Genomic DNA, 25,165 nt, shown 5'->3' with positions numbered 1-25,165 from the left:
TATGAGCGCTCTTCTATATATATATATATATATATATATATATATATATATATATATATATATATATATAGAGTACACGTTTTAGGTATATTTATATGAAAACGAATTATTTACATAATAAATTGACTAGTCTAATTGATAGAGGTGTGAGTAATTTTCTAAATGGTTTGGGTTTCATATATATATTTATTGCATTATATATATATATATATATATATACTTACAAGGGCTAGGGGTGAGGTGAGTGGGTGGAGCTGCCCCCACTACTCCCCCTCTGGTCCCCAAACCAATACCAAGAAATAATGTAATATTTTTAAATTAAAATATTAAAATATTATTCCTTATATTTTTTTCCATCGTCTTAAATAACAAATACTTTATTCTAATCAGTATTAAATTTCCAACATTTTCATCATCTCAGGCATAAAAATCTGTCTTATAATTTTGGTTTAATAATTGGTTTGTAATATACTGAAATGGAATGAGTAATTAATTACAAGGTGATTAAGATGGCCAAATAAGCGCGCCAAAGTCGGTTCCCTTTGTATTGAGCTGCAAACGTTCTCCTAAACTCATGTCTCACTTTCTCTCTCCTCTGTTCTCTCTCTGCATGCCTATGCGTTTCTGATCTGTTCCAATCACACCAAGGCTTGATTACCCATTTCCGATCACGCCCAATCGAATATGAATTCGCACGAAATCCCCAAAATTTCTTCACATTTTCGGTGATTTAGAGAATGGGTCTTTATCAGCTGAATCAGGGAAACCTTTAAACACAAGTATGCTCTTTGCGATCATCCAATGGTACGAAAATTGGAGCTGAAGAAGAAGTGTAGTCCAGGGAATTGAAGTTGATGGTAGGCCGAGGAAGATTGTATTTGTATCTATGATGACTAAGCGGATGGTTGGGTCAAATAGGCTTCTCCGGTGGTGGCTAACCCAGAATTGTTTCAGATGGAATGGCAGATCCTGTTAGTTATGGCAGCAATGACCAGGTTTGTCACTACCCATCACTGTGGAATAAGAAACACTTGTTTGCCTGCTCGGGTAGCTCAGTTTGTTCCATTGTATTATATTATATTAAGCCCGACAGTTGTGAGAGTTACACTTAATGTGTGGTGGATTCTTTGATGAACACTTATCCTCTGACCTAATGGGCTGTTGAGTTACCGTGAATTATAACCTCCACAAATCCCGACGAGCCGGGATAGGCGAGATTTCGCCTTTTGTGGACAAAGAAAAGCTGGAAACATTATTACAATTCTTTACTTGATGCTGCATATCACAGTGTACTGCATTTTTTTTTTTAATGAATTGTTGGTTAATAACTTAATATATGTGATTTCTTTTTTTGGTATGTTCCTTGAAGGGACTTCTTGCTTTGAAGAAAGGCACTCAACTGGTAAAGTATAGTAGGAAGGGGAAGCCAAAGTTGTGTCCTTTCAGACTTTCTCCGGTAATGATTGTTCCATTTTGAGTTTGAGTATAGGAATAATTCTCCAAGAAAACTTTTTGGAGCAATGTGATCATTCATATTTGCATTTTAATCTCACTGCCTTGTTAGCTGCTCATTTCATTTCCAAAATCACAAAGTTGTTGCCACTTTTAGGAAGTTCTTTCAGCTCAACGACAAAAGTCATTGGTAAATAGTTGTTAGCTGATTGTGTTAGTGAGTTTGACTAGTTGATGACATTAGTTGATTGTAGAAAAGTGTTTGGTAAATTAGCTGTTAGCTATAACTGATTACATGTAAAATGACTTTCTCAAAAAGCTTATCGAAAAAGCTACTTTGAGTAGCTTTTTGAATTCTAGCATTTTGAAGCAATAAGTTGGCTGATAAGCTAACTATGTTACCAAACAGGGCCATCTCTATTTCAAACATCATTGCATTCACTAATAATTAGAATGTTGACGAGGATATAATTATGTGGCTAGGTCTAGTTTATGATTCTTTATGGAATAAGTTCCAAAAGATAGAAGCTTGTCATATGCCTATGTCAAAATGCAAAATTTCAATGTTCCTCAATGATACATGAATCAATAATCTCAAGTGTAAATAAGTTCCAGAAGATTTTCAAAAAAAAAAAAAGTTCCAGAAGATATATAGAATCTTTTTATATGCTGAAATCAAAATACGAAATGAAATTTTGTTATTCTTAGTGATACATGAATCTATACTCTTTATTGTAAGAATGCCTATTTGATGATATTTTCAGGATGAAAAGACCCTGATCTGGTACTCTCGTGGTTCAGAGAGGAATCTAAACCTAACTTCAGTTTCAAAAATTATTCCCGGGCAGAGAACAGTGAGTTAGCACTTAGCATAGCAAATCCCTTTTGGGTGGATTGATGATTATATACTTATATATTTTCTTTTAACTTGCATTATCGTTTGACAATATCTAGATTTTTTCCAACTATCTGCAAGATAGAATATTGAACTTTTAGTTTGTGACTATGTTTATGCAGCCTGTATTCAAACGATTTCTTCGTCCAGAAAAGGATTACTTATCTTTTTCTCTTATATACAAAAATGGTGAAAGATCTCTTGATCTGGTAAGTGATACAGATTTATATCCAAATTTCATATTTTGAACCAAAAATTGGAAGCATAAAACTGTTACCATTTTGCAGATTTGCAAGGACAACGAGGAAGCAGATGTTTGGATTGCTGGACTGACAGCCTTAATTCCAAATCACCAAGCTCGCAATAGACGCACTCATAGTGATATTTCAGATGTACGGAATTCTCGCCATTGCTTTTAAATTATGATATGATTCTATATGCCGTTGAATTATGGATGAGATCTTTCAAACATGTAACCTGTTGATGCTTTATTTGCAGTTCCAAGATGGTGGGCGACCATTTGGTGGAACATTAGAATTCACTTCTCGAGATTGGGTCTCAGTTGACGGTTCTCGTGAAACTTTCCCGAATTTTCCAAGTTCAGATGTGGGATCAGCAATGCAAGTAAGAGGAGATGGTTTCCGTGTTAGTGTTTCAAGTACTCCAAGTTGTTCGAGTGGAGGTTCTGGGGTGGATGACATAGAATCTTTAGGCGATGTTTATCTTTGGGGGCAAGTTTGGTCTGATGGCACATCGAAAGATGCATCTGGCAATCCAATTCCGATAAAACAGGATGTGTTTACACCTAAACCGTTGGAGTCTAATGTGGTCCTCGATGTTCACCAAATTGCGTGTGGCGTTCGACATATTGCTCTTGTCACTAGGCAAGGCGAGGTTTTTACGTGGGGGGAGGAATCCGGAGGCCGGCTTGGCCATGGAGTTGAAAAGGACTTTAGCCGTCCTCGCCTAGTTGAATTTCTGGCAGTTACTAGCGTTGATTTTGTAGCATCCGGTGAGCATCATACTTGCGCTGTGTCTCAATCTGGCGATTTGTATACCTGGGGTAACGGTGCTCATAATGCTGGAATTCTTGGTCGAGAAAACGACGTTAGCCACTGGATACCTAAGAGACTTTCGGGTGCTCTCGAAGGCCTTCAAGTTCTATCTGTCGCCTGTGGCACATGGCATTCAGCTCTGTCTACTATCAGTGGCAAAGTATTTAGTTTTGGCGATGGAACTTTTGGGGTCTTAGGTCATGGAAATCGCCAAACCGTTCCATTTCCAAGGGAAATTCAGTCATTGAATGGGTTCAAAACGGTAAAAGTTGCTTGTGGTGTATGGCACACTGCAGCAATTGTAGAAGTTGGCAGCCAGTCCGGTTCAAATGTCTCCTCGAGAAAATTATTCACCTGGGGCGATGGAGATAAGAATCGATTAGGCCATGGAAACAAGGACACTTTTCTACTTCCAACTGTTGTTTCTGCTCTTATCGACTATAATATCCACCAGATAGCGTGTGGACATAACATAACCGTTGCACTCACAACATCGGGCCATGTCTTCACAATGGGTAGTAACACATATGGTCAGCTGGGAAATCCAAAAGCCGATGGGAAATTACCTTGTCTCGTGCAAGATCAATTGGTCGGTGAATTTGCTGAGGATATAGCATCCGGTGATTTCCATGTTGCTGTCCTGACTTCAAGAAGCGAAGTTTTCACCTGGGGGAGAGGTGCAAATGGAAGATTAGGCCACGGGGATGCAGAAGATCGTAAAATTCCAACGTTCGTTGAAGGTTTAAAAGATAGGCATGTGAAGAACATTGCTTGTGGCTCGAATTATACCGCAAGTATTTGCATTCATAAGTGGGTTTCTGGAGCAGATCAATCAATCTGCACCGGTTGCAGGCAAGCATTTGGTTTTACTCGAAAGAGGCATAACTGTTATAACTGCGGCCTCGTTCATTGCCATGCTTGCAGCTCCAAAAAGGCGCTGAGAGCCGCCTTGGCCCCGACACCCGGGAAACCACACCGCGTTTGTGACTCTTGTTACTTGAAACTTAAACATAAGGCTGCTGAAGGGCAATCCTCTCATTACACCAAAACGGCTACCCCTTCCAAGCAGTTAGATGGGTGTAGATCAGATAGGCCCGAGGTGAGGAGTTCGAGAAGAATTCTTTTGCCCCCCAAGATGGAGCCTGTGAAGTACCTCGAGGTCAGGTCTACAAAGCCCGGGACTAAAATAGCCGGTTATAATATCGTGAGAGCTTCTCAAGTTCCTTCGCGTTTGCAACTGAAAGACGTTTCTTTCCCGAGCTCATTCAGTGCTCTTCAGAATGCTTTGAAGCCTGTTGGGACAACAACACCATCCAACTCGAGACCCGCTTCACCATTCTCCTCGAGAAGACCAACCCCTCCACGCTTACCTCCTCCTCCCGTGTTTTCGAGAGGCATCGTTGACAGCCTCAAGAAGACAAATGAGGTTTTGAACCAAGAAGTTAACAAGCTCCAATTCCAGGTATGATTTGCAAGAATTAGCTAGTTTTTTACTTATTTACTGGTTGCTTGCTATGTGCTATTTATGTTTTCTTATTGCAGGTAAAAAATAAAAAGCAGAAAAGTGATATTCAGGATACAGAAATCCTGAAATTGAAAAGAAAAGCCCAAGAAGCTGCTTCATTGGCAACAGAGAGATTAACCAAGTGCAGTTCTGTGATTGAAACCGTGAAATCCATCGGTGCTCAAGTAATTCTCGTATCCACTTTACAATTACTATCCCGAATAATCTATAGGTTCTATCTGTTGAGCATATAACCATTAATGTGCAATCCAACTATCAGCTTAGGCTTTTAGTTGAGATGGAGCACATGCTTCAATTTGGTATCAGAGCCAGACCAAAGATCATGGGCGTGTTGAGCATATAACCAAACTATCAGCTTAGGCTTTTAGTTGAGATGGAGCACATGCTTCAATTCTGTCGCCTCTCTTTAATTCTCGTGCTGAACTGCATACAAACCAGGAAGCGTGTTGCTAAATTTTCCTTTTGTTGATCAGTTGAAAGAGGTGACAGAGAAGCTGCCCTTCGATATTGCTGAAACCGTTTCCATTAGCTCCATCCAAGATCAAGTCGAATCTTTTCTGAACACCGTTGAGGCTCAAGCCGCCTCCGAGGAAAAAACTGTTTCGACTAGTGAGTCTGCTGTAGGATTCTCGGAGACTTCAAATAGTGTATATGGAACTCCACAGGAAAACAACCAATCATCCAATCAGGAAACGAGAGGTGCAAATCAATCAAGTGTAGAATCACCCAATGTTAAAAGTGTAGGAGGACGACAAAAGGAAGTTACTGAACAATTCGAACCAGGCGTTTATGTAACGCTCCTTCAACTTACAAATGGTACCAAGATCTTCAAGCGAGTTAGATTCGGGTAACTTCTAAATCAATCTCAAACGACCAGGTAGAGTGTTACTTCAGTGTAACTGATTAAATGTTAAAAACGTTTCTACAGTAAACGAAGGTTTGTAGAGCAGCAGGCGGAAGAATGGTGGAAAGAAAACAAAGACCGGGTGCTGAAAAGGTACCTCCCGTCTAGGACAAACAACGCATCCACAGAATCATCCTCCAGTACTCCCCAACCATCCGAGGAAAGTAAAGAAACAACTTAACTTTTGGTAGAAACAGAACTTTTGCTCGTCTTTTTTTATATTTTTTTTTGTCCAGTTAATTTAGAACTCATCATAGAACTAGATTTTTAACTTAGCTACAAGAAGTTGGGATGCAAGGTGCCATATGACTGCACGGTTTATAGACACCGACTTCTGTTTCTTAAATACGCTGACATCTATTGGAATAGAGCAGCCTGGATTTTTGTTTTCAAGAATAAGGAAGAGAAGCAAAGATGATTGTGCTTTGGTTGAGGAGAGGGATTCAGAGAGAAAAGTTTTGATATTTAAGCAGTTTCTTAGTTGTACAAGAGAAGATGAGAATTGTAATGCAGGCTGTATATGATGATTGTTGTCATTTATTTGTAGGAAAAGAATTTTCCTGTGTTGAATCACTGTATTTATAGTCATTTTTTGTAGTTTTAAGAAATCAAACAATGAACATTGTCTATTTGCAATTTGTGCTGCTAGTAAAATATTTTAGTTGAGTTATATATTAGGTATTCCAACAAGTTGTCGCGGGCTTAATTCAAAGTAGGCAGTATTTTTTTGAATGTTATTGACACTATTACAATGTAGTATCTGTTAACGTACTGAAGCAAACATAAATAGTCAATATCCCAACGCTATGGTTTGAACTTGAGACCTCTCATTTGAGGGGTCATAGTTATGCCGCTTGACCATGAGGCGGGAGAAGAGAATGCAATATTTGGGAGAAGAGACCAATATTTGACTCTTGAATTATACTCAAAATAGGCAGATTCCTTGTTCGCACTCGTATTTTGCCTTGTGTGTTGAGTCATTTTTGCCCTGTCTATTGAAGCATATTGAGTCACTTGTAATTTATATCCTCTTAAATATTCTATTGGAATTTCCCATTTTGGGAGAAGGTATTCCAAATAAGTTTATTACGATCTGAAGCATCTTTATTTGAATATAATGTAGTTGTGGGTATTGAATATCACATCGGAATTAATTAATATTTGTTTGGCTGTTATTGTCTACAATTATTTCTTTTAAAGAGACTCATAAACCAATCAATATTTTCTCTAAGATTTGTATCTTTTTTAAAACCCAAATTAAAGATTATATTGTGTTCCTTCAAAAAAAAAAAAAAGATTTCTATTGTGATATTATCGTTCGTAAATTTCTAAAAGGCTACGATTGACATTTTAAAAGATTTGGAGGTTTAGACAACTAAAATTATATTTCGAATTAGTGGTCTAATGGTATCCGGGTTGGACTTCTATTTGGAAGATTATGAGTGTGAGCCTCAGTGGAGGCGTTATTGGTTCTTTGTGTTTCAGCAGGTTGAGAAAGTATATGAACAGATGTTATTGGTTGGTTCTTTGTGTTTCAGCAGGTTGAGAAAGTATATGAACAGATACTACAATGTAATAGGGCCAGTAACTTTCAAAAAAAAAAATTATATTTCGAATTAGTTTAGTGTCATGCCAACATCTTTTTGGTCATTAGATTAGATTAATGAGACGCAAATTTCACTAATAAAAGGTTTTAGTCATGAGGGGATCATGTTCATTGTGTGATGAAGATAGAGAAGCTTTTAGGTGCATTTCTGATTTTTTGTGAAATAATTTTATTTTCTAAAAAAAAACATAAAACAGAAGAAAAAAATGTGTTTTTGTTTTAGAGTTGTTTTTTTTTTCTATATGATTTTTTTTTTTTCAATTCAACCAAGAATTTAGAAAATTATTTTTGTTTTGCTGATTGACCAATCAATTATTTATCAAACACTTCAAAATAATTTATTAATGAGTTAAACAATCAAACTGATCAAATCAACTGAATTTTAATTGATCAGCTAATAACTAAACACTCCCAAATTACAAGTTACTTGAAAAACATGAAAACAAACATTATAATATGTATCAAATCCCACAATAAAGTAAAAAATTGTCCAGTCAAAATCACTCAAAATGTCAATAGCTTAGCGGCTTTGATAATGTCGCCTAATGTTTCTTCTTCACGAAGGTAAGGCAAGGTCTTCCATATTTCCATTTCCCAGTATTTAGTATTCTGACCCCACAAATTTCTCAACGACCACTACAAAGGCAGAAAGCTTTTTGTTCGCTTCATCCTCACAGTTCAGAGGCCTTTCTTCTTTTGTCGATTTCTTCCCAAAACATTTTCAGCAAAAAAGAGAGATAATCGAGATGGGGCAACAACAATCGAAGGACGAACTTCTGTATCAGCAAGTGAATTATGGTAATATCGAAGGTATCAAAGCTCTTCGCAGCGATGGCGCTGGCCTTGAGGTATATTATATACACTTGTATCTGTATGTCTGGTTTTGCTTTTCTTGTGTTGTTTTGATGATTTTGTCTGAAATGAAATGGTTCAATAGGTATGCACTGAATTTGATGTTTTACTTACTGAATTGCTAGAAGAAAAAGTGACGTTAGTTAAATTGATTAAATAAATCTTCGTAATTTTAACTTCAAATTAGCCTTTTTTTTCTGAAATTATTATTAGAAATTATATGTTTGCAGAATTATTTGAGCCTCTTAGTGTAAATCAGTAAATGCCTCTAGGTTCTACTGAAAAAAGAAAAGAAAAACAAAAGATCATCTTTGCTTATATTGATTGCCAATTTAGAACAAATTGGGGTGGATACTAATGGCAGTTTTGGTTTTCAGTGGATGGATAGTGAGGGAAAGACTCCACTGATAGTGGCTTGCATGAATCCCCAGCTTATTAATGTTGCAAAGACATTGATCGAGTTGGGTGCGAATGTGGATGCTTATCGTCCAGGTAATGTGCTCTGGCATCTTTCACGGGGTTTCTAATTTTTATCATTTTCTTTGTCTGTCTTAATGTTTATGTGAGGGTACATATATATAAAAGTTCATATGAGGATTGCAAAAGAGAAAGAATGGGGAAAATATGAATCCTGTGGATCACATCTATTTTCCTCATTGCATATACCAGGGCTGTTGCATTTAACCACATCTGAAGTCATTCTGATCCTGGCTTGTGTTACTATATGAACTTTGAAGAGTGTGATGGATGCTCTAGTACCAAATATTAGTAAAAATTGCATCTGGATAAGTGAAATCAAGTTGGGTATGTAATGGAAATATGAAATATCGATATAAATGGTCAGATTTTATTTAAGAATAAAGTAAATAAAGAGTGGCTTATTTCTTCCCTGGTTTTGATTCTCCCCTGCTACTATAGTAGATTTTTAAAAAAGCATGAAACGAATGGCAATTTGACACATTTTCTTTTAGCTGGTTCATTGGTTGATGGCTCTACTATTTTAACACAACTTATGGCTAAAAAATAAGCATGGTTCAAAAGAGCTCATAAGATCTAAGCTAGTTCATTATGTTTACAACTTATCCTTAAGCAACTAATAGCTAATTATTAAGTTTGTAATTACAGTCATTCAGTCAGAATAATAATCTTTTGTATTAAGTAAAAGTTAATAATCTCAAGGTCTTTCAAACAGCCTGATGATATAGGCCCTAATGCATGATATGGAATTATAATATTTTGAAGTTGGTTTCTTTTGTTGATTTCTTGCTAAAACTCCTTGCCCAACACATAGGCAATATTCAATTTTATGCTATTCTTCTAGGTCGCCATGCTGGTACTCCCTTACATCATGCTGCAAAAAGAGGCCTTGAACAGACTGTCAAGTTACTTCTTTCACATGGAGGTGTGTAGTAAGAACTGAATGTGCTTCTGCAGAAAATGAAATATTTAATGAAAAACAATTTTTTTTTTACGACTCATATTTATATGGATTTTAGCAAATGCTTTGGTGATGAATGATGACTGTCAAACTCCACTGGATGTTGCAAGAATCAAGGGGTTTAGCAATGTTGTCAGGGCAATTGAGGTACCTTTTTGTGTCTCATGGTTTAGGAAGTTAATTTGTGCTATATTACGATTGTCTTTTTTTTTTTTTTTTTGTATACTAATGTACTACTTAACTTATCTGTTTAATGCCTCTGTAGAGCCACATCTGTTTATTCTCTGGTTGGCTAAGGGAGCTTTATGGGCCAGGATTTCTTGATCTGCTTGCACCACAGTTGCTTTCGAGAAAAGTGTGGGTACAATACCTAAGTGTTCTTTTATTGTATGATGCCTATGCGATGTCTTGGTTTGATGTGTTCCTTCTCTTGCATCCTTGCATTCTGGCTTCATAGTCTGTCAGTAACATTGATTTCTCAAAAACATGCATTCCTTCATACTCGAGCCTTGCCCCTAAAAGCTAGCTTATGATAACAAAATGGAGTGACCCAATTACTCAAGATGGTATACTAAGGCCTCTCTTGCTTGGTTTATGTTGTGTTCTCACGTCACGGGCAAGAAAACATAAGGAAAATTGAATAGAGAATAACAATTGGAAAATAAAGAGAAGAAAACACTGGGTTTGCTTGAGACCCAAAACTCCCTTAGACCCTTTTTGGGATTCAATTCCTGCTTGCATTATTCTCAATAATACTCCCTTTTTATAGGGTAAAATACAAGTATACAACTCATAGAATGGCTAAATAAGCTAAGTAATCTGCTGAAATCTTCAAGTTTATTTCTAAATAATTAAACTACCTAAATTAATTCGAAGACTAAGAATAATAAGTTAAGTAACTATTTAGTAATTTCTAAATAACTATTTATTAGTTTCTAAACAACTATTTAGTAATTTATTAATATCTAAACTATGTAATATAATAAAATAAGACTTCCTAAAATCCTGGTCCCAAGCATGTATCATTACTCCCCTCTTGGACCACAAGCTTGTCCTCAAGCTTGATAACCTCGTGCAGCTGTAGCCAACACCTCCCACGATCAAATGGCCTCCTCAAAAGAAGTACAAATGGAAGAAACTCAACTGGCATTCTACATATCAATGGAGGAGCAAATAGTGGTGAGGAAGACCCCAAACTTGGACATCCTTTGAAGGATTTAGTTGGAACAGCAACATTGGATGATGAGAGAGACACCAGAGATGAAGGCTGACCAATACCGTACAACACAACCCTTAAATGAGATGGGGTTGGAGAGTGGTGAAATAACCCTCTCAAGCATAGGATGGTTTTTGGAAAGGGCACAACCTCAATTTCAGTAGAGTCAGCAGCCTTTTGTGTTGAATCAACATGAGGCTGATCGACTGAAACGTTGGCCTGCATCGGCACTATCTCCACATGTGGGTGGTCAACAATGATTGTTGATGATTCAAGTGAAGTAGCCGCATCCTTTGTTTGCTTAATTTTGGAGAGAATCGGCGGAAGCAAGTCCTTCAGGTCAGCGGAAAATTTGCGTAAAACTTTGTCTAAGTGTTTCAACACAGTCGCTATTTCTGTGAGAGCTTCAAACTCCGACTGAGTGATGCCCATGACGCCGGCAACGGAACCAATGTTGTGTTCTCACGTCACGGGCAAGAAAACATAAGGAAAATTGAATAGAGAATAACAATTGGAAAATAAAGAGAAGAAAACACTGGGTTTGCTTGAGACCCAAAACTCCCTTAGACCCTTTTTGGGATTCAATTCCTGCTTGCATTATTCTCAATAATACTCCCTTTTTATAGGGTAAAATACAAGTATACAACTCATAGAATGGCTAAATAAGCTAAGTAATCTGCTGAAATCTTCAAGTTTATTTCTAAATAATTAAACTACCTAAATTAATTCGAAGACTAAGAATAATAAGTTAAGTAACTATTTAGTAATTTCTAAATAACTATTTATTAGTTTCTAAACAACTATTTAGTAATTTATTAATATCTAAACTATGTAATATAATAAAATAAGACTTCCTAAAATCCTGGTCCCAAGCATGTATCAGTTTATCAGCCTTTTTACTATATGTCTACTTACAACACGGACAAATGGTTGCTTTATCTTACATTGTTTTGCTTAGTATATGATTTATTGTTGTATTTATTAGGACGACCTGAAATGTTTGTTCTAATAACTTTTCCAGTTGGGTGGTTGTTTTACCATGTGGTTCCCGAAATCTCAGGAAGCCCTTCAAGTTGGAGCTTGCTATGTATGCAAGTGCACAGGTATGCAAAATTTTAATGTGTCATGTTGTCGAAATTTTAATGCTTTATCACTTTTCTTCCTCTTTTTTTTTTTTTTTTTTTTTTTCTTAAACTTCTGTGACATTTCTTTGACTAGGATGCTCAACCCCGCACAATTGTTGCACTGTGGAAGGCCAATTTGGAGGAACCCAATTTTAGTCAGTCTGATCCAATAGTGATTATATCAGATGTTTCCAACAGTAATTCTCTTATCTTTGACCATAATCAAGTTAATCTTAATTTTTCCTAAATGCCAATCTAGGTAGATAATTGCTTCCCCTATTTCATGCATAGTCCCAAGGCGCTGGAGGCGAAGGAGAGGTATCATGGCCTCCCAACTTCCGAGGCATGGACCTCGAGGAGCTAGGCGTAAGTACAATTAAAAATTAATTGTGAAGTAGCTAAAACCCTATTATAGAAAGGTGCTAGAGGAGCTCCAAGAAATTCTGAAGGTCGTTAGGAAAGTTCTGGCTTTGTTAGAAATGCAAATTTGTTAAGGTGGACCGTGCCTTTGAATAATTTGATCTTCCTAAAATTTGATCCATCTTGGAATCTTACACATACAGCCATGCTTAGAAACTTCCTATAGCGTTCGGATTGTATTTTTTTTGTTCAGCTGGACCATCAATGGATAGTTGGAGCCAGGAGAGAGCACCGGTTTTTATTTGCTTGATAATTTTACTCACTGTAATTTAAACATTCATTGCAGAAGTACGGGTTAAACTTGGAGCTGTACAAGAAAGTGAAAAACAACAGTTGCAGTTGTTTTGCAATGCATGCAAAGGAATTCCACAGGTGAAAGCCTAATCTTCTCTCGAGAAACTCTTCAACATTCTGGAAATTTTACTATCGTGAATCATGTTGCATCCTAAGCATTGTCGGGCCTTCAACCATTCCCAACTCATTTACCGAAGAAAACAACTCATTCTGATTTGTGCTATGTGGGTTTTGGAATCTCTAATTATTGGTTTTAATCCAGGTCACTCACTCGGCGTTTCCCTTCAATCCCCAAGCCCCTGTTCTTCCAGCAACTGCCCCCCCTGCCTTAGAGGACTTGGAGTTGGCTATGGCTCTCAGCGCCTCCATGCAGCCTGCTACCCATGAAAGACCGCCTCTCCTAAATACACACACAGGACCTGGAGCAGTTGCCTCGACAAGTCATACCAACCCCGTGATACTTACCGTTCAAACGAATACCTCTGATCTGGTGACTTCTACTCCCCAAAAGGGAAGCGGTGAATTCGAAAAAGCTGGTCCATGCAGCAATGAGATTCAGCATAGCCAGGCTTCCGTCATCCAAACAATGGTCGAGAGCCCTGTTCCCCCACCCATCCCCTCAGCTCCCACCATTACAGACGAGGAAATGGACGACGGTCCCATCCATTATCCATCAATTGATGCTACCCCTGTCGATCTTTCTTCACAACCCGTCGAGAATGTTGCTGCTAAACCACACGAAGACAAAGATCAATCCGATGCTTCTTCATGTGTCGTATGCTTGGATGCTCCAGCCGAGGGCGCTTGCATCCCATGTGGCCATATGGCTGGGTGCATGTCTTGTCTGGCCGAGATTAAGGCAAAGAAGTGGGGTTGCCCCGTCTGTCGTGCCAAGATTGATCAAGTGATAAGGGTATATGCTGTTTAATTGTTTCGAGAGGAAGCAATGGAACAAGTATATGTGGTAAGATTTACAGTTTTACTAGGGACTAAGAGTAAAGGGACATAGATTTTACTGCAACTATGTCCATCTTCATAACAAGAAAGATGTCTGATTCTTTATTTACCATTGATTCGTTTTTACAGGAAGAGCTACGATTGCGAGTTATCTTTGGTCTAAGAAGTATACTTTCACGGGGTAAAATTTATACTATTGCAATGTAATATCATACTAGAACTGCAGCAAATTGTCATTCAATGTGATTGTGGTATTGTTTTTATTTTGAAGGGGAAAAAGAAAGTGAATATAGATAAATAAGAAAGAGAAAGGGAAGATTGTAAATTTCTTGTGTAAAGTCACTAGACTATCATTGTTAAAAGTGATCGTCCAATTTAAGAAAAAGGGTTTGAAATGTGCGTGGCTTATAAATATTTTCATTTTGGAATGCTTGTTGTTGTTGATGTTGCTATTTTTTTTTATTTTTTTTTTGAAGGTCAACCACTGGGTTGTATTCATAGATAAGCTGAAATAGCGTCTGGTGGGATATCATCCCAATACATAGCTATGTCATAATGAAAAGCCGAAGCTGCTAAACTATGTGCTAAATAATTCTGCGATCTAGGAATAAAATGAACATGGCAATATGTAAATGTAGCAATATGGTTTCTGCATCCATCAAGCGCATAGCCAGTATACGATCTTGCTAATTGATATGGTGGTGTTAAATATTTCTGTAACGTCTGACAATCCGTTAATAGCTCAACCGATTGTACTCCACGATCACGTAACCAAGATAAGGCCTCCTTGCAGGCATAAGCCTCTGCCATTATAGGGGAGTAGCAATGTGGTAATGGCGCGGCAAATGCTGAGATAAAGTGTCTATCTCCTCCTATAAGCACCGTACCTGCCGTTGCTTTGTCGGAACCACCGTGGTAAGCCGCATCCACGTAGCACTTGGCGTGTTGGCGATGAGGACTCAGCTGGAGCTGTTGCTGCCGTATGGCAGTAGGGGCTGCTCCTTGGGGCGCAATAACAGTAGGTGGGGCAGCAGCAGCGTGGACTTGGTGCCATGCAGCGACAGCTACACGGACCGCAACCAGCATCCTCCTCGGGTGAGTTACACGAGCATTCCATACCGCTTCGTTCCGGGTTCTCCATAGATAATATAATATCGCAGCTGCGTAGAGAATTCCATCAGAATCTAGAATATTCAACAATTCATCAAACCACTCATAAAAAATATTTGTCACAGTGCTCGGTAATGGGAGGTTAGATTGTGCCCAAATGATTTTTGCATAGTCACACAAAACCAATGCATGCATAACATCTTCATTTTCCACACCACACACAGCACACACCGGACTAATATTCACCATTTTAATACGCAAGTTGATGGTAGTGGGAAGGATATCACTTATGGCTTTCCATAAAAAAGTCCTCCACTTGGGTGGGATTTTATTTATTTATTTATTTTTTAAACTTGGGGTTCCAAAGATTAAATGTTCGAATTTTTGCTTTGGATATGGAGCAGCTTTAAATTTTCAGGCCAATTGTCTCACCCAACAGAAGTGCCTACGAGTGGATTAGTCACTCTGTTTGATAGTGGAAATCCTAGACTACAACAAAAAAAAAAAATGTTTTTTAAGTTCGTTTTAGTATAGTGTTATTTTTTTTTTTTTTTTTAAATAATACTCATTCTGTCCCATTTTATTTGTCATACTTACTATTCATTGGTCAAACAATTCTTTCATATTTGTTTATTTGTTTATTATTATTTTTTTATTTATTTTTAAATTTATTTTTTGTATTTAATAGTACTTTTAGTATAGTTTCTAAATATATAAATTTTGTATATTAATACTTAACTTAATATTATGAAAAATTGAGTTAAAAAAAAAATTCAGTCAAACCTCGTTAACTGAACTAAACACATAAAATGAGACAGAGGGAGTAATAAACACAATAATTTTTATTTTTTTTTTTCAAAAATGAGTCAAATAGGCTCCTAAACTTTACACTGAAAGTCAATTAGACACCTAAGTTTTTAAATGTGCAATTAAACCATCAAACATGTCAAATTGAGTCAATGAAATCCATGAACCAATAAATGACCTATTATTATAGGTCATTTTAATTTCGGTGATAAAATTCGGGGAAGGCATCCTTTTCGCCTTCTCCAGGAGAAAGTGACCAGAACTAGTCGCCATCCCTGGAGAAGGCGACAGGGGAAGGTGACCAACTGGTCGCCTTCCAGTCGTCGCCGATTATCGGATTTTATTGTCGGAATTAAAATAACCTGTTATTACAGGTTATTTATCGGTTCATGCGTTTTATTGACTTAATTTGACATGTTTAAAGGTTTAATCACACTTTTTTAAAGTTTGGGTTCCTTAATTAAATTAGACATAAAATGAAATTAAAGATTCAATATTCTCCTTTAAGGTAGAAGTTAGAACATCTTAAAATTTCAAGTTTGGATTAAAACAAAAATACTTTATTCTAGGGGTGGACAATTCGATTCGGTTTTCCCGAATCAAACCGAACCTAATTGTAGCAAATCAAACTAGTTCGGTTTGATAATATATCAAACAGTATAGATTCTTATATACCAAACGGTTCCTCAAAAAATTGAATCGAACTGAACGGTTTGGCAAAAAATCGAACCGAACCGCAGTACCGTTTGATTTTTATTTTTTTAAAATAATAATAATAATAATAATAATAATAATAATAATAATAATAATAATAAAAAGAAGTAAATCCAAGTCCTGTTTGTGCAGTTCAGCTCTTATTCTCATTGGTATATCTCTTAAATATTTTTTTCTTTATTGTTTGTTCTCTACTTGCACTTTTGTTATTTTCTGTAATTGTTCTTTATCTCACAATTAATTATCTCTAACTTGAGTTATTCTTACCATATTCAGTATTTTCCTTAGTTTCATGTTTATATAAAATTAATGTGCTTCAACATCATTCTAATTTTGATTTCCAGTGCACTGAAAATATATTTTGCCAAGCAATGACAGATTGTGTTAAAAAATTAGCTATACAGTTTTTGACATTTGTTCTCCAAACATCAGTTGACTTATTAACCAAACCGACTCTTCAGTTGGCTCACTTAGTAGTGTATTTGAAATTTGGATTGCCATTTTGTTGTATAGTGTTTAGACTTTGCATTTGGATTATGTGAAAATGTATTGTTTAGTAGGGTGTTTGGAAAATTAAGAAATGTTAAAAATTTGAGTTCTTAAACCGAATCGAACTAATTCTAAATCAAAATCAAACTATATATAATGTTAAATTGAATGGTATCATTTTTTTAATGCCGAAACCTAACCGAAAAAAACTAAATCGAATTTCAAAACGTCAGCCCCTATTTTACTCAAATTACAAATGAAGTAACTGGGTTTGCGGGCAGCTAGAAGGGGTAACAGTGTTGGAATCCTTTTGTAAAGATGGTGCTATGCACAATTAGGGATGTCAATGGGTCGGGAGTGAGTCGAGAATGACTACATCCATCACCCGACACACCTTATATTTTCTTGACTCACCCCGAATAAAAAATACACAATTTATATACTGGATGTTCACAATTTACATACTGAATGTTCACAATTCAAATTTACATAAGTAACGGCTACATAATTATAATGAGGAGTCGAACACTTTATTCACCATAATGTCCTGTCTTGAATAAGCGGTAGTAAATGACTCTGTAGTAAATAATTCTGACTGTTAGCCTTATGATTTCGTAGTAAATGATTCTGACCGTTGTCTTTCTCGAGGTGGTTCCGGGTCAGGTGCTCGTTGGCCTCATTGAGGTGATCCCAGGTTAGGTGCTTATCCCATTATTCTGTCACCAGTCACCCTAGTCCCGAGTTTGTGAATGTGTTTGAGCTAGCTTGAGAGTAATAACAATATCAAAGATCATGCATCAAAGATTTCTAAGTAACTTAGGAATTTTAATCTTTATCGAAATCTAGAATATATATTTTTATTTTCCAAATATTTTCTTTTCTTCTTTTTTATTTTCAAATATTTCCATTCTTTTTTTTGTTTATGCCTCCCCTCAATATAAACCTTCATCACACATAGTAATTCTGACCACTCCACCAATTTTCTGTCAAACTCCTATGTCTAGTAAGTTTCTTGTCTTCTTTTATCATTATTATTTATTTATTTATTGGACCTGGTTACATTACTAAGAACATTTTGACAATACACGTATAACTTATACTTTGACAATATATGTCATATTTTAAAAATTAATAGACAACATTTATACCATTAATAATTCATAGATAACATTAATTGTTTGACGGGAGGGATAACATTAATAATGATATATTTGTGAATTACAAATTCCAAAGTTAATAACAACCGAAAGACTTTTAACATTATTATATTGGATCTACGCGTTCTAACAGAAAGTCAGACTTCATTATCTGATCGAGAAATTTCATAACTAATTTAAGCAGAAGAGAAAACCCGCAATATAACTACAGCTACCAGAGGTTGACTTTTGCGGCGGCGCTACTGGCGGCGGCGGAGGGTCAGACACGATGAGCACGGCGGGGAAGCCGATCAACATACCGGAAGCAACTCGAAAACTTGACGTTGACAATCGAGTGTCTCTCCGGTATTATTATCGGATCGCCGATAACCTTCTCCAAGAGGTCCGATCCTTTCCTCCTTCCTACACTTTGAAATTATATCTTGTTTTAATTTTAATATAATATGCATGAAATCATGATATTCTATACTGATCATGTAACTCTACTGTTTGTATAATTAATCAAAACCAGAAATTGTTTTTAGAGACCCTGCAGCTAGTACTGTTAATTTGGTTGTCTGATTGAAGGTTGATTTAGGGATTATTGCATATATATTATACTCACAGTGTTAATTAAACCATGGGGTTTCTTGTCAGGCAAATATACATCGGGACATGAAGAATGTGGTAGATCTTTATATTGTGCTTCTTAAATTTTCAAGGTATGTAACAAAATAATATGCGATCATACTAGCACTAGTGCACCGAATTCTATCTCAACTACTAAACTAAGCATGTTTAAGCGAGAGTAGTATTAGAATGAGTCATTTCCTGGGAAGTCTTTGTGCTACATTCCCAACCTTCTTTTTGGTGACAGCCTCAACTAAGTTGGTAAGATTGTTGATGGGTAACCACACGTTTACAAGTTCGACTTCTAACCGGAGTAGCCTATTGGTCTTCTTAGTTTGAGCCTATCAGCTATGGATAATCTAGGCTGGTTTACCTCCTTTTGACTAAGTCATAAGACGAGATTTATTATTTTATTCAATACACACCCTCGGATAGTAACTGTGGATTTCCCTGCCCTGGTGACCCAAAAAATTATACGGAGTAATAATATAATGCTTTGCTTTCCACTACCAAAATGCTTCTATATATATTAAGCATTTGCACTAATGGGATATTCTCGGTTTTCTTGAATTTAATTGCAGTCTTCTATCTGAAACTATACCCTGCCATAAAGATTTTACACGCTCAAATAAACCAGAAAAAGATTACTACAAGAAGGTTAGTTCAATTCGATTTAGGGGAAAAAAGTTTAGTCATTGCATATAACTTCAGGTTGTGTAAAATTTTTGATGTAAGGAACATTATATATATATATAGGCAGGGCCCAGGGGGCTAGCTTATTTGAATATGGTTTTGGTGCAGAAATTATTGCTAGCATTAAAGGAGCTAGAGACTTTGAGAGCGGAAGTGGAACCAAAAATTTCTCGACTGAACAAAGCATATGCTTCGAATGAACCTGTTCCAGCAGGCCACAAAGATGATCAGCAGGTATGGTTAATTTAACTTGATTGAATTGTTTCTGCAGCTATTACTAATTCTATTGGCTATACATTCTCAGGCAATGCAGGGAAGATTATCAGCGGTTACGGTGAATGTTCCCCAGACTAGCAATGGTGCGCCCAGGCAACAAACATGCTCCAGTAACATGAAGGGGGAAAGATGGGTGGGTTCTGGTTTGGTAATTGATTCGTTTTCGCCAAAAACAGAAAAGGTTTCGAGTAGAGAAGATGGAGGGGGGAGTAGTAGTTCTTCGTCGTCATCATCTTCATCATCATCATCATCGTGTGTGGTGTGCTTTGAGGGTGGAATAGAGGGAGCTTGTGTGCCGTGTGGGCATATGGCTGGATGCATGGCATGTTTGATTGAGATCAAAGCCAAGAACTGGGGTTGCCCTGTCTGTCGCACTCCTATCCAGCAGGTTTTGCGTTTGTATGCTGTTTGATCTCCAATTATCTCAACAATATTATTTCATTCCCAGGTTATTTATTCCATGAACCAAACGTTATCGTTATACCATGGATCCTGATTCACATGGTAAGGTAAACTATTGACATAAAGTTTAATTTTAGTATACCGAAAGTTCATTTTTGATAGGGAAAATTGTAATTTATGTCCCTCTATAATATGTCAATTATCAATGTCACCTCTGAATTATTAGTAGTGTAAATGTTGTCTCTCAATTTTCAAAATAATACATATATTGCCCCTCCCAAGTGTAAATGTTGTCCCTGAATTTTCAAAACGGTACATATATTGACCCTTCCGTACGGTACGGGAGTGGCAATATATGTACTGTTTTGAAAATTAAAGGGCAACATTTACACCACTAATAATTCAGGGGTGACATTAATAATTGACATATTATGGATGGGCATAAATTACAATTTTCCTTTTTGATGCATTATTGAAACTTCATTTTTTAAGGAACTTCCTTTATGTAATTTACTTTCTATACTAAAAATGAACATTATTTTGCACTTAATTGGCAAAGATTCATATCAATCATTATACCATGAACCATAATAATCCACCTTATAAAATGTGTCATTGACATAAAGTTCATTATTTGATATTATATGTCCATTTTTAGTACATTAAATGTTTATAACCGACCTCGTGATCCTGTCACTAGCTAAACTGAGAACAAATAAAACTGAAATACGTTTGATAATTCACACACGCTAGCATAATCCACATCAATGAATTGCACAACTTGCACTATTGGGTCTCTCTCTCTCTCTCTCTCACACACACAATAACATCTAAATATAGGTAATATTATACTCCAAAAGAACAAGCAAAAATGAATAAAAAATACTGATGACTACTTTTCATAGACAAACACTCGATCAATGATGAAAAAATTGCGGCTCAAATTCGGAACAAGGATGATCTACAAAAATAGGGAACAAATTAAGAAAATGTGGAAAAAAAAACAAAAAGACACTACTACCCTTATTTAAAAACAAACATGAGTTAATATGATCTTATATATGAAATCAAATCTAGGCAATCTAATTAAAAATGATAAGTGCATAAGATTAGTTCACAATTCACACATGGGGACTAGTTATATTTATATATATATATGATGGTTTTATCGGGACCGGATCTACCATAAATCGAGTATAGAGGTATAGAAAGAGGTAGGAAAAGAGTAACTTTATTACTCAGGGCGCTAAGTCCAAAATAGTACGTACAAAGCCTAGAATGTCGGACCACAGGGTGAATAGTACGTACAAAGCCTAGAATGGCGGACCACAGGGTGAGCTATAGCTAAATATGCTACTGATAAGAATCGAACCTAGGTAGCTAGGTTAAGAGTAAAGACTAGAGACCACAAGACCAGTGTGCCTGTCGTGTTCCTTGTCCTCCCTTGTTAAGAATCCAGGGCCCCTATTTATAGCCTGCCACATCTCCTCTCCTAACATCCACGTGTCCCATGTAGGGGTGTTCAATCGGTTAACCGAACCGAATTAACTGAAATTTTTTTTTCCTTTAACCGTTAATCGAACCGAAGTTTGCTCTATCGAATTCACTGAACCGAAATTTTTTTCGGTTAATCGAACTTTTTAAAGCTAAAATTTAAAATTATAAAAATAACACCTAAAATAATAAATCCAATTAAAATAAAATACATATCATAATAAATTCATAACAAAATATACAAAAACATTAGTAATAAACTCCAAACATCCATAACTTCAAATTAGTATTTACATTTATATTATTATTTATATATATATTAAAAACTTCGGTTAACCGACCTTTCGAACCGAATTAACAGTTAACCGAAGTTTTAAAATTTCTTTAACCATTAGCCGAACCAAAAAAGTTTGGTTCGAAAACGGTTAACCGAACTTTGTCGGGTCGGTCGGTTAACCAAAAATTATCCGAAGTTTGCACACCCCTAGTCCCATGTACTTACCCTCGCTCGCCACTTCTCGTATCCATCGCCGCATGCGGGCACGTTCGTCGTAGCGCCACACCATACCATCCGCACCACGCGACCCTGACAACCCCACGACCCAATTTGAACATCGCCTAGCGCCCCCTTGGGAAAGGGGGGCGCCATTGACATGCCCGGGGGCGCAACACCCCCGCTGGTCGCGCCGTGGCCGGTGGTCAAAGCTGCCCGCCTGAAATTATAGGAACAAATACATGGTCGCGCACCTTGGTACACAAGTGTTGGCGTGCTTGGTGGGTTGGAGTGCGCCTGCTATGCAAGAGGTCTTGGGTTTCCTTTACCTCATTTTGCTCTTGCCTTCTACTGGCTTCTCCCCTTCACTGGCCGCGTCGGAGGCGCACTGTCGTCGTCGGTCAGTAATCTTGAGTTTTGCCCCGACAACTTCGTTTCTCTCCTCTTTTGTGCCTTTTTTTGGGCTAGCCTGCCTGTCTTCTTAGCCCAATAAGATTTGGGCCAATCTCCTTCATTCACCACCCCCGCGTGGGTCAATATTTTGTCAATAAAATGGACCATGGAGTCTCATACCCCCATCAATATATTTATTTATTTATTTATATTTATATATATTGGGGATAGGGCGGGGAATGTTAGACTACTAGGAATGTTACATTACTGGGAATGCTAGATTCCTGTGTTTAGTTTAAAACTAAGATATGTAAATAAGACAACGGTAATAAGATAATTGATTAAAACGTTCAAAGCCCAACATTAGTAATAAGACAAGGGAATGTGAGATTACCTAAGAAATTGAAGGGTATCTCACATTCCCTTCACATAGCTAAAAACTTAATGTGGAGGTTATCTGACATTCCATATGAAAGTTACAGAACTTGAACTAAACGTGAAAATCTTATATTACCAAGCAAATATAATTTTAGTTATCTTATATATATATATAACCTGAACCAAACGCTTCCCTTATGATTTGATTTTAAAGATTATGTTTATACTTTTAGTAGTGTCTCATTTATTTACAAGAATGAGGCCACCAAATTATTTATTTACAAGAATGAGGCCACCAAATTTCAAAAAAGGGCCCTATTATCACATGATAAAAATATCAAATGCCCAAAAAATATTTTACGTTTAACATATCCTTTTTTTTTTTTTTTTTTCTGACAATTAACATATCTATGTAAAGTAATGATTAAAAGCAGCATTTTCCTTTTCAATATTCAATTTGCTTCACTAAAGTGAAGACAGACGTGGAAATTCAGGGTGGAATTTGCTCCTTGTCTGCTACCTAGCTACCTAAGTACCTATTCCCTTTTTTTTCATTTTTTGTTCGAGATAAGCTTCTCACTTTAGACACTAAATACGTTCTTTCACTTCATCTGCACTTTAATTAAAGTCTAATCTTAATTATTCCATCTGCTTCTACTTTTAATTACTAATCGAATAATTGGTAGGCACCATTAACTCATTAAGTACCCAACACTATTATTGCGTTTATAATTACATACAATTTTTTTTTTATAATAATTTGTTGATGATGTAATTAAAGTGGTCTCCACTCTCAATGTCATATACAGTGGCCAGTTTTTATTTTACTCTCCCTAGTACATTGGCTTCTAGAATGGGTCAATGTTACCATAAGTTTGTTGGTGAAGCTTTGGGTTATATACCATGGTGAAATTTGAGAGTTAAAAACTTGAAAAGATATTTGATCAGAGGTAAAAACTTGCACATTTTAAGAGCTATTTGAGAGTAAGTGATGAGAGTGCACTGAGATTGGCAATCGGAATATCTAGTGTGAGAACAGTTGCCTCTCCCAATTCCACCACACACACACACACACACACACACACACACACACACACACACATATATATATATATATATATATATATATATATATATATGAGCGGGTTCAAGAATTACGAATGCCCGGGAAAGAACGGAGAACCAATTGCAGCCAATTAAATTTGAAAAAGCCCGTGTATCTTGAAATCAATTTAACACTAAGGATTCTACTTGATTTTATATTACTAGACAATTTCGCTGTTTAATTAAATCAATTCAATCAACATATAAATAACGAAATTGAAAGCGTAAATAAAGTAAAGACACAGTAGAATTGTTACGCAGTTCGGAGCTCCTTCTCCTACGTCTGCGGGGCAACCCACGTCTGCCCAATCCACTAGATGTTCACCACAGAGTACTACAAGAGGTAACTACAAACGGCTCACAGCCTTTACCACTACAACTCTTCTAAAACACCTACTCAGGACTGAACCGTGCATGCCATAAACATCTTTGGTATAGCACTTCAGCTGTCACAGGTACTAACTCGTAGTACAGATTTAAATCACAATTAATATAATCAATATTAAAGCAGTATTGAAGGAAGCTTGCGTATGGATATAGAAATTCAGAATTGGCAACTTCCTCTTTTGATTTCCCTTCCTTTTATAGTGTACGAAATCCCCATTCCACCAAGCCTTGAATGTAGCTTCTTTATGTGGCTTGAAATCTTCTCAACCACATCTTCTTTTAACTTGATCTTCAGACTTGCTCTTTGTCTAAATCATTTCCAATAAACCTCCACCACACATTTTAGCTTGGTCCAAACTATTAATTACAATTCATGCTAACTAACATTTACATAAAATAAATTAATAAATTAGCCAATCTAATGTGTACTTATTTGTACACTTACAATCTCCCCCTTTGGCAATTTATTTGGTAAAACAATAGTATCATTATACTTAGGGAAAAAGGAACGAACAATTTTTTATTAAAATCCCATAGTATACGTACTTAACATATAAAGAAAATTAAATATGCAGATTTAACACTTCAAAAGCTTATATGTGTGTGGACTTTTACTTTGGACCTTGGTTGATGTTGACTCACATGCTTCACTTAATTAATGAATAGAAAATTCTGCTCGAATTAGTGTTGTATCAAACATACCATATGTGTCACGCTTTCCATACTGTAATGGAAAACCAATATGTAATGTGTCACGCTTTCCATATGTGTCACGCTTTCCATACTGTAATAGAAAATTACTCCCCCTAACTTGAAGCTTTCCTTTCTTCACAACCATTCCAATTAAAACCAATTTATACCATGTAGTCAACATACCAAATATACCAAGTCATTCATTCTTAAGTCATTCATAGTCATACC

General features: G+C 36.5%; 4 protein-coding genes across 8 annotated transcripts; 3 read left to right on the top strand and 1 right to left on the bottom strand.

The window, feature by feature from the left end:
• Positions 1–574: 574 nt before the first annotated feature.
• On the top strand, positions 575–6,417 carry LOC109176098 (E3 ubiquitin-protein ligase HERC2-like). Its single transcript, XM_019325527.1, has 9 exons — positions 575–995; positions 1,370–1,456; positions 2,217–2,306; positions 2,470–2,556; positions 2,635–2,739; positions 2,846–4,864; positions 4,945–5,091; positions 5,401–5,774; positions 5,856–6,417. The coding sequence occupies exons 1-9, from the start codon at positions 960–962 to the stop codon at positions 6,010–6,012; spliced, it is 3,102 nt and encodes a 1,033-aa protein (XP_019181072.1). The 5' UTR covers positions 575–959; the 3' UTR covers positions 6,013–6,417.
• Positions 6,418–7,941: 1,524 nt separating this feature from the next.
• LOC109176100 (putative E3 ubiquitin-protein ligase XBAT35) lies at positions 7,942–14,166 on the top strand. Of its 2 annotated transcripts, XM_019325528.1 has the most exons (11): positions 7,942–8,285; positions 8,667–8,781; positions 9,611–9,691; positions 9,786–9,874; positions 9,993–10,084; positions 11,965–12,046; positions 12,162–12,264; positions 12,359–12,433; positions 12,774–12,859; positions 13,044–13,745; positions 13,868–14,166. In XM_019325528.1, the coding sequence occupies exons 1-10, from the start codon at positions 8,184–8,186 to the stop codon at positions 13,707–13,709; spliced, it is 1,491 nt and encodes a 496-aa protein (XP_019181073.1). In that variant the 5' UTR covers positions 7,942–8,183; the 3' UTR covers positions 13,710–13,745; positions 13,868–14,166. The 2 variants fall into 2 exon arrangements, with proteins under 2 accessions (XP_019181073.1, XP_019181074.1); XM_019325529.1 differs by lacking the exon at positions 12,359–12,433.
• Positions 14,167–14,233: 67 nt separating this feature from the next.
• On the bottom strand, positions 14,234–15,097 carry LOC109175404. Its single transcript, XM_019324667.1, has one exon. The coding sequence runs from the start codon at positions 15,095–15,097 to the stop codon at positions 14,234–14,236; it is 864 nt and encodes a 287-aa protein (XP_019180212.1).
• A 3,054-nt stretch (positions 15,098–18,151) lies between these two features.
• On the top strand, positions 18,152–20,152 carry LOC109175343 (AMSH-like ubiquitin thioesterase 1). Of its 4 annotated transcripts, none has more exons than XM_019324602.1 (6): positions 18,152–18,397; positions 18,652–18,716; positions 19,206–19,281; positions 19,426–19,551; positions 19,631–20,047; positions 20,093–20,152. In XM_019324602.1, the coding sequence occupies exons 1-5, from the start codon at positions 18,284–18,286 to the stop codon at positions 20,003–20,005; spliced, it is 756 nt and encodes a 251-aa protein (XP_019180147.1). In that variant the 5' UTR covers positions 18,152–18,283; the 3' UTR covers positions 20,006–20,047; positions 20,093–20,152. The 4 variants fall into 4 exon arrangements, with proteins under 4 accessions (XP_019180147.1, XP_019180146.1, XP_019180145.1 ...); XM_019324601.1 differs by having other exon boundaries at positions 18,154–18,397; positions 19,622–20,036; positions 20,098–20,152; XM_019324600.1 differs by having other exon boundaries at positions 18,154–18,397; positions 19,622–20,047.
• Positions 20,153–25,165: the final 5,013 nt, after the last annotated feature.

This window comes from Ipomoea nil, unplaced genomic scaffold (genome assembly GCF_001879475.1).
Source record: "Ipomoea nil cultivar Tokyo-kokei standard unplaced genomic scaffold, Asagao_1.1 scaffold0688, whole genome shotgun sequence".
Classification (NCBI taxonomy): domain Eukaryota; kingdom Viridiplantae; phylum Streptophyta; class Magnoliopsida; order Solanales; family Convolvulaceae; genus Ipomoea; species Ipomoea nil.
This window is presented reverse-complemented; position numbering and strand designations above follow the sequence as displayed.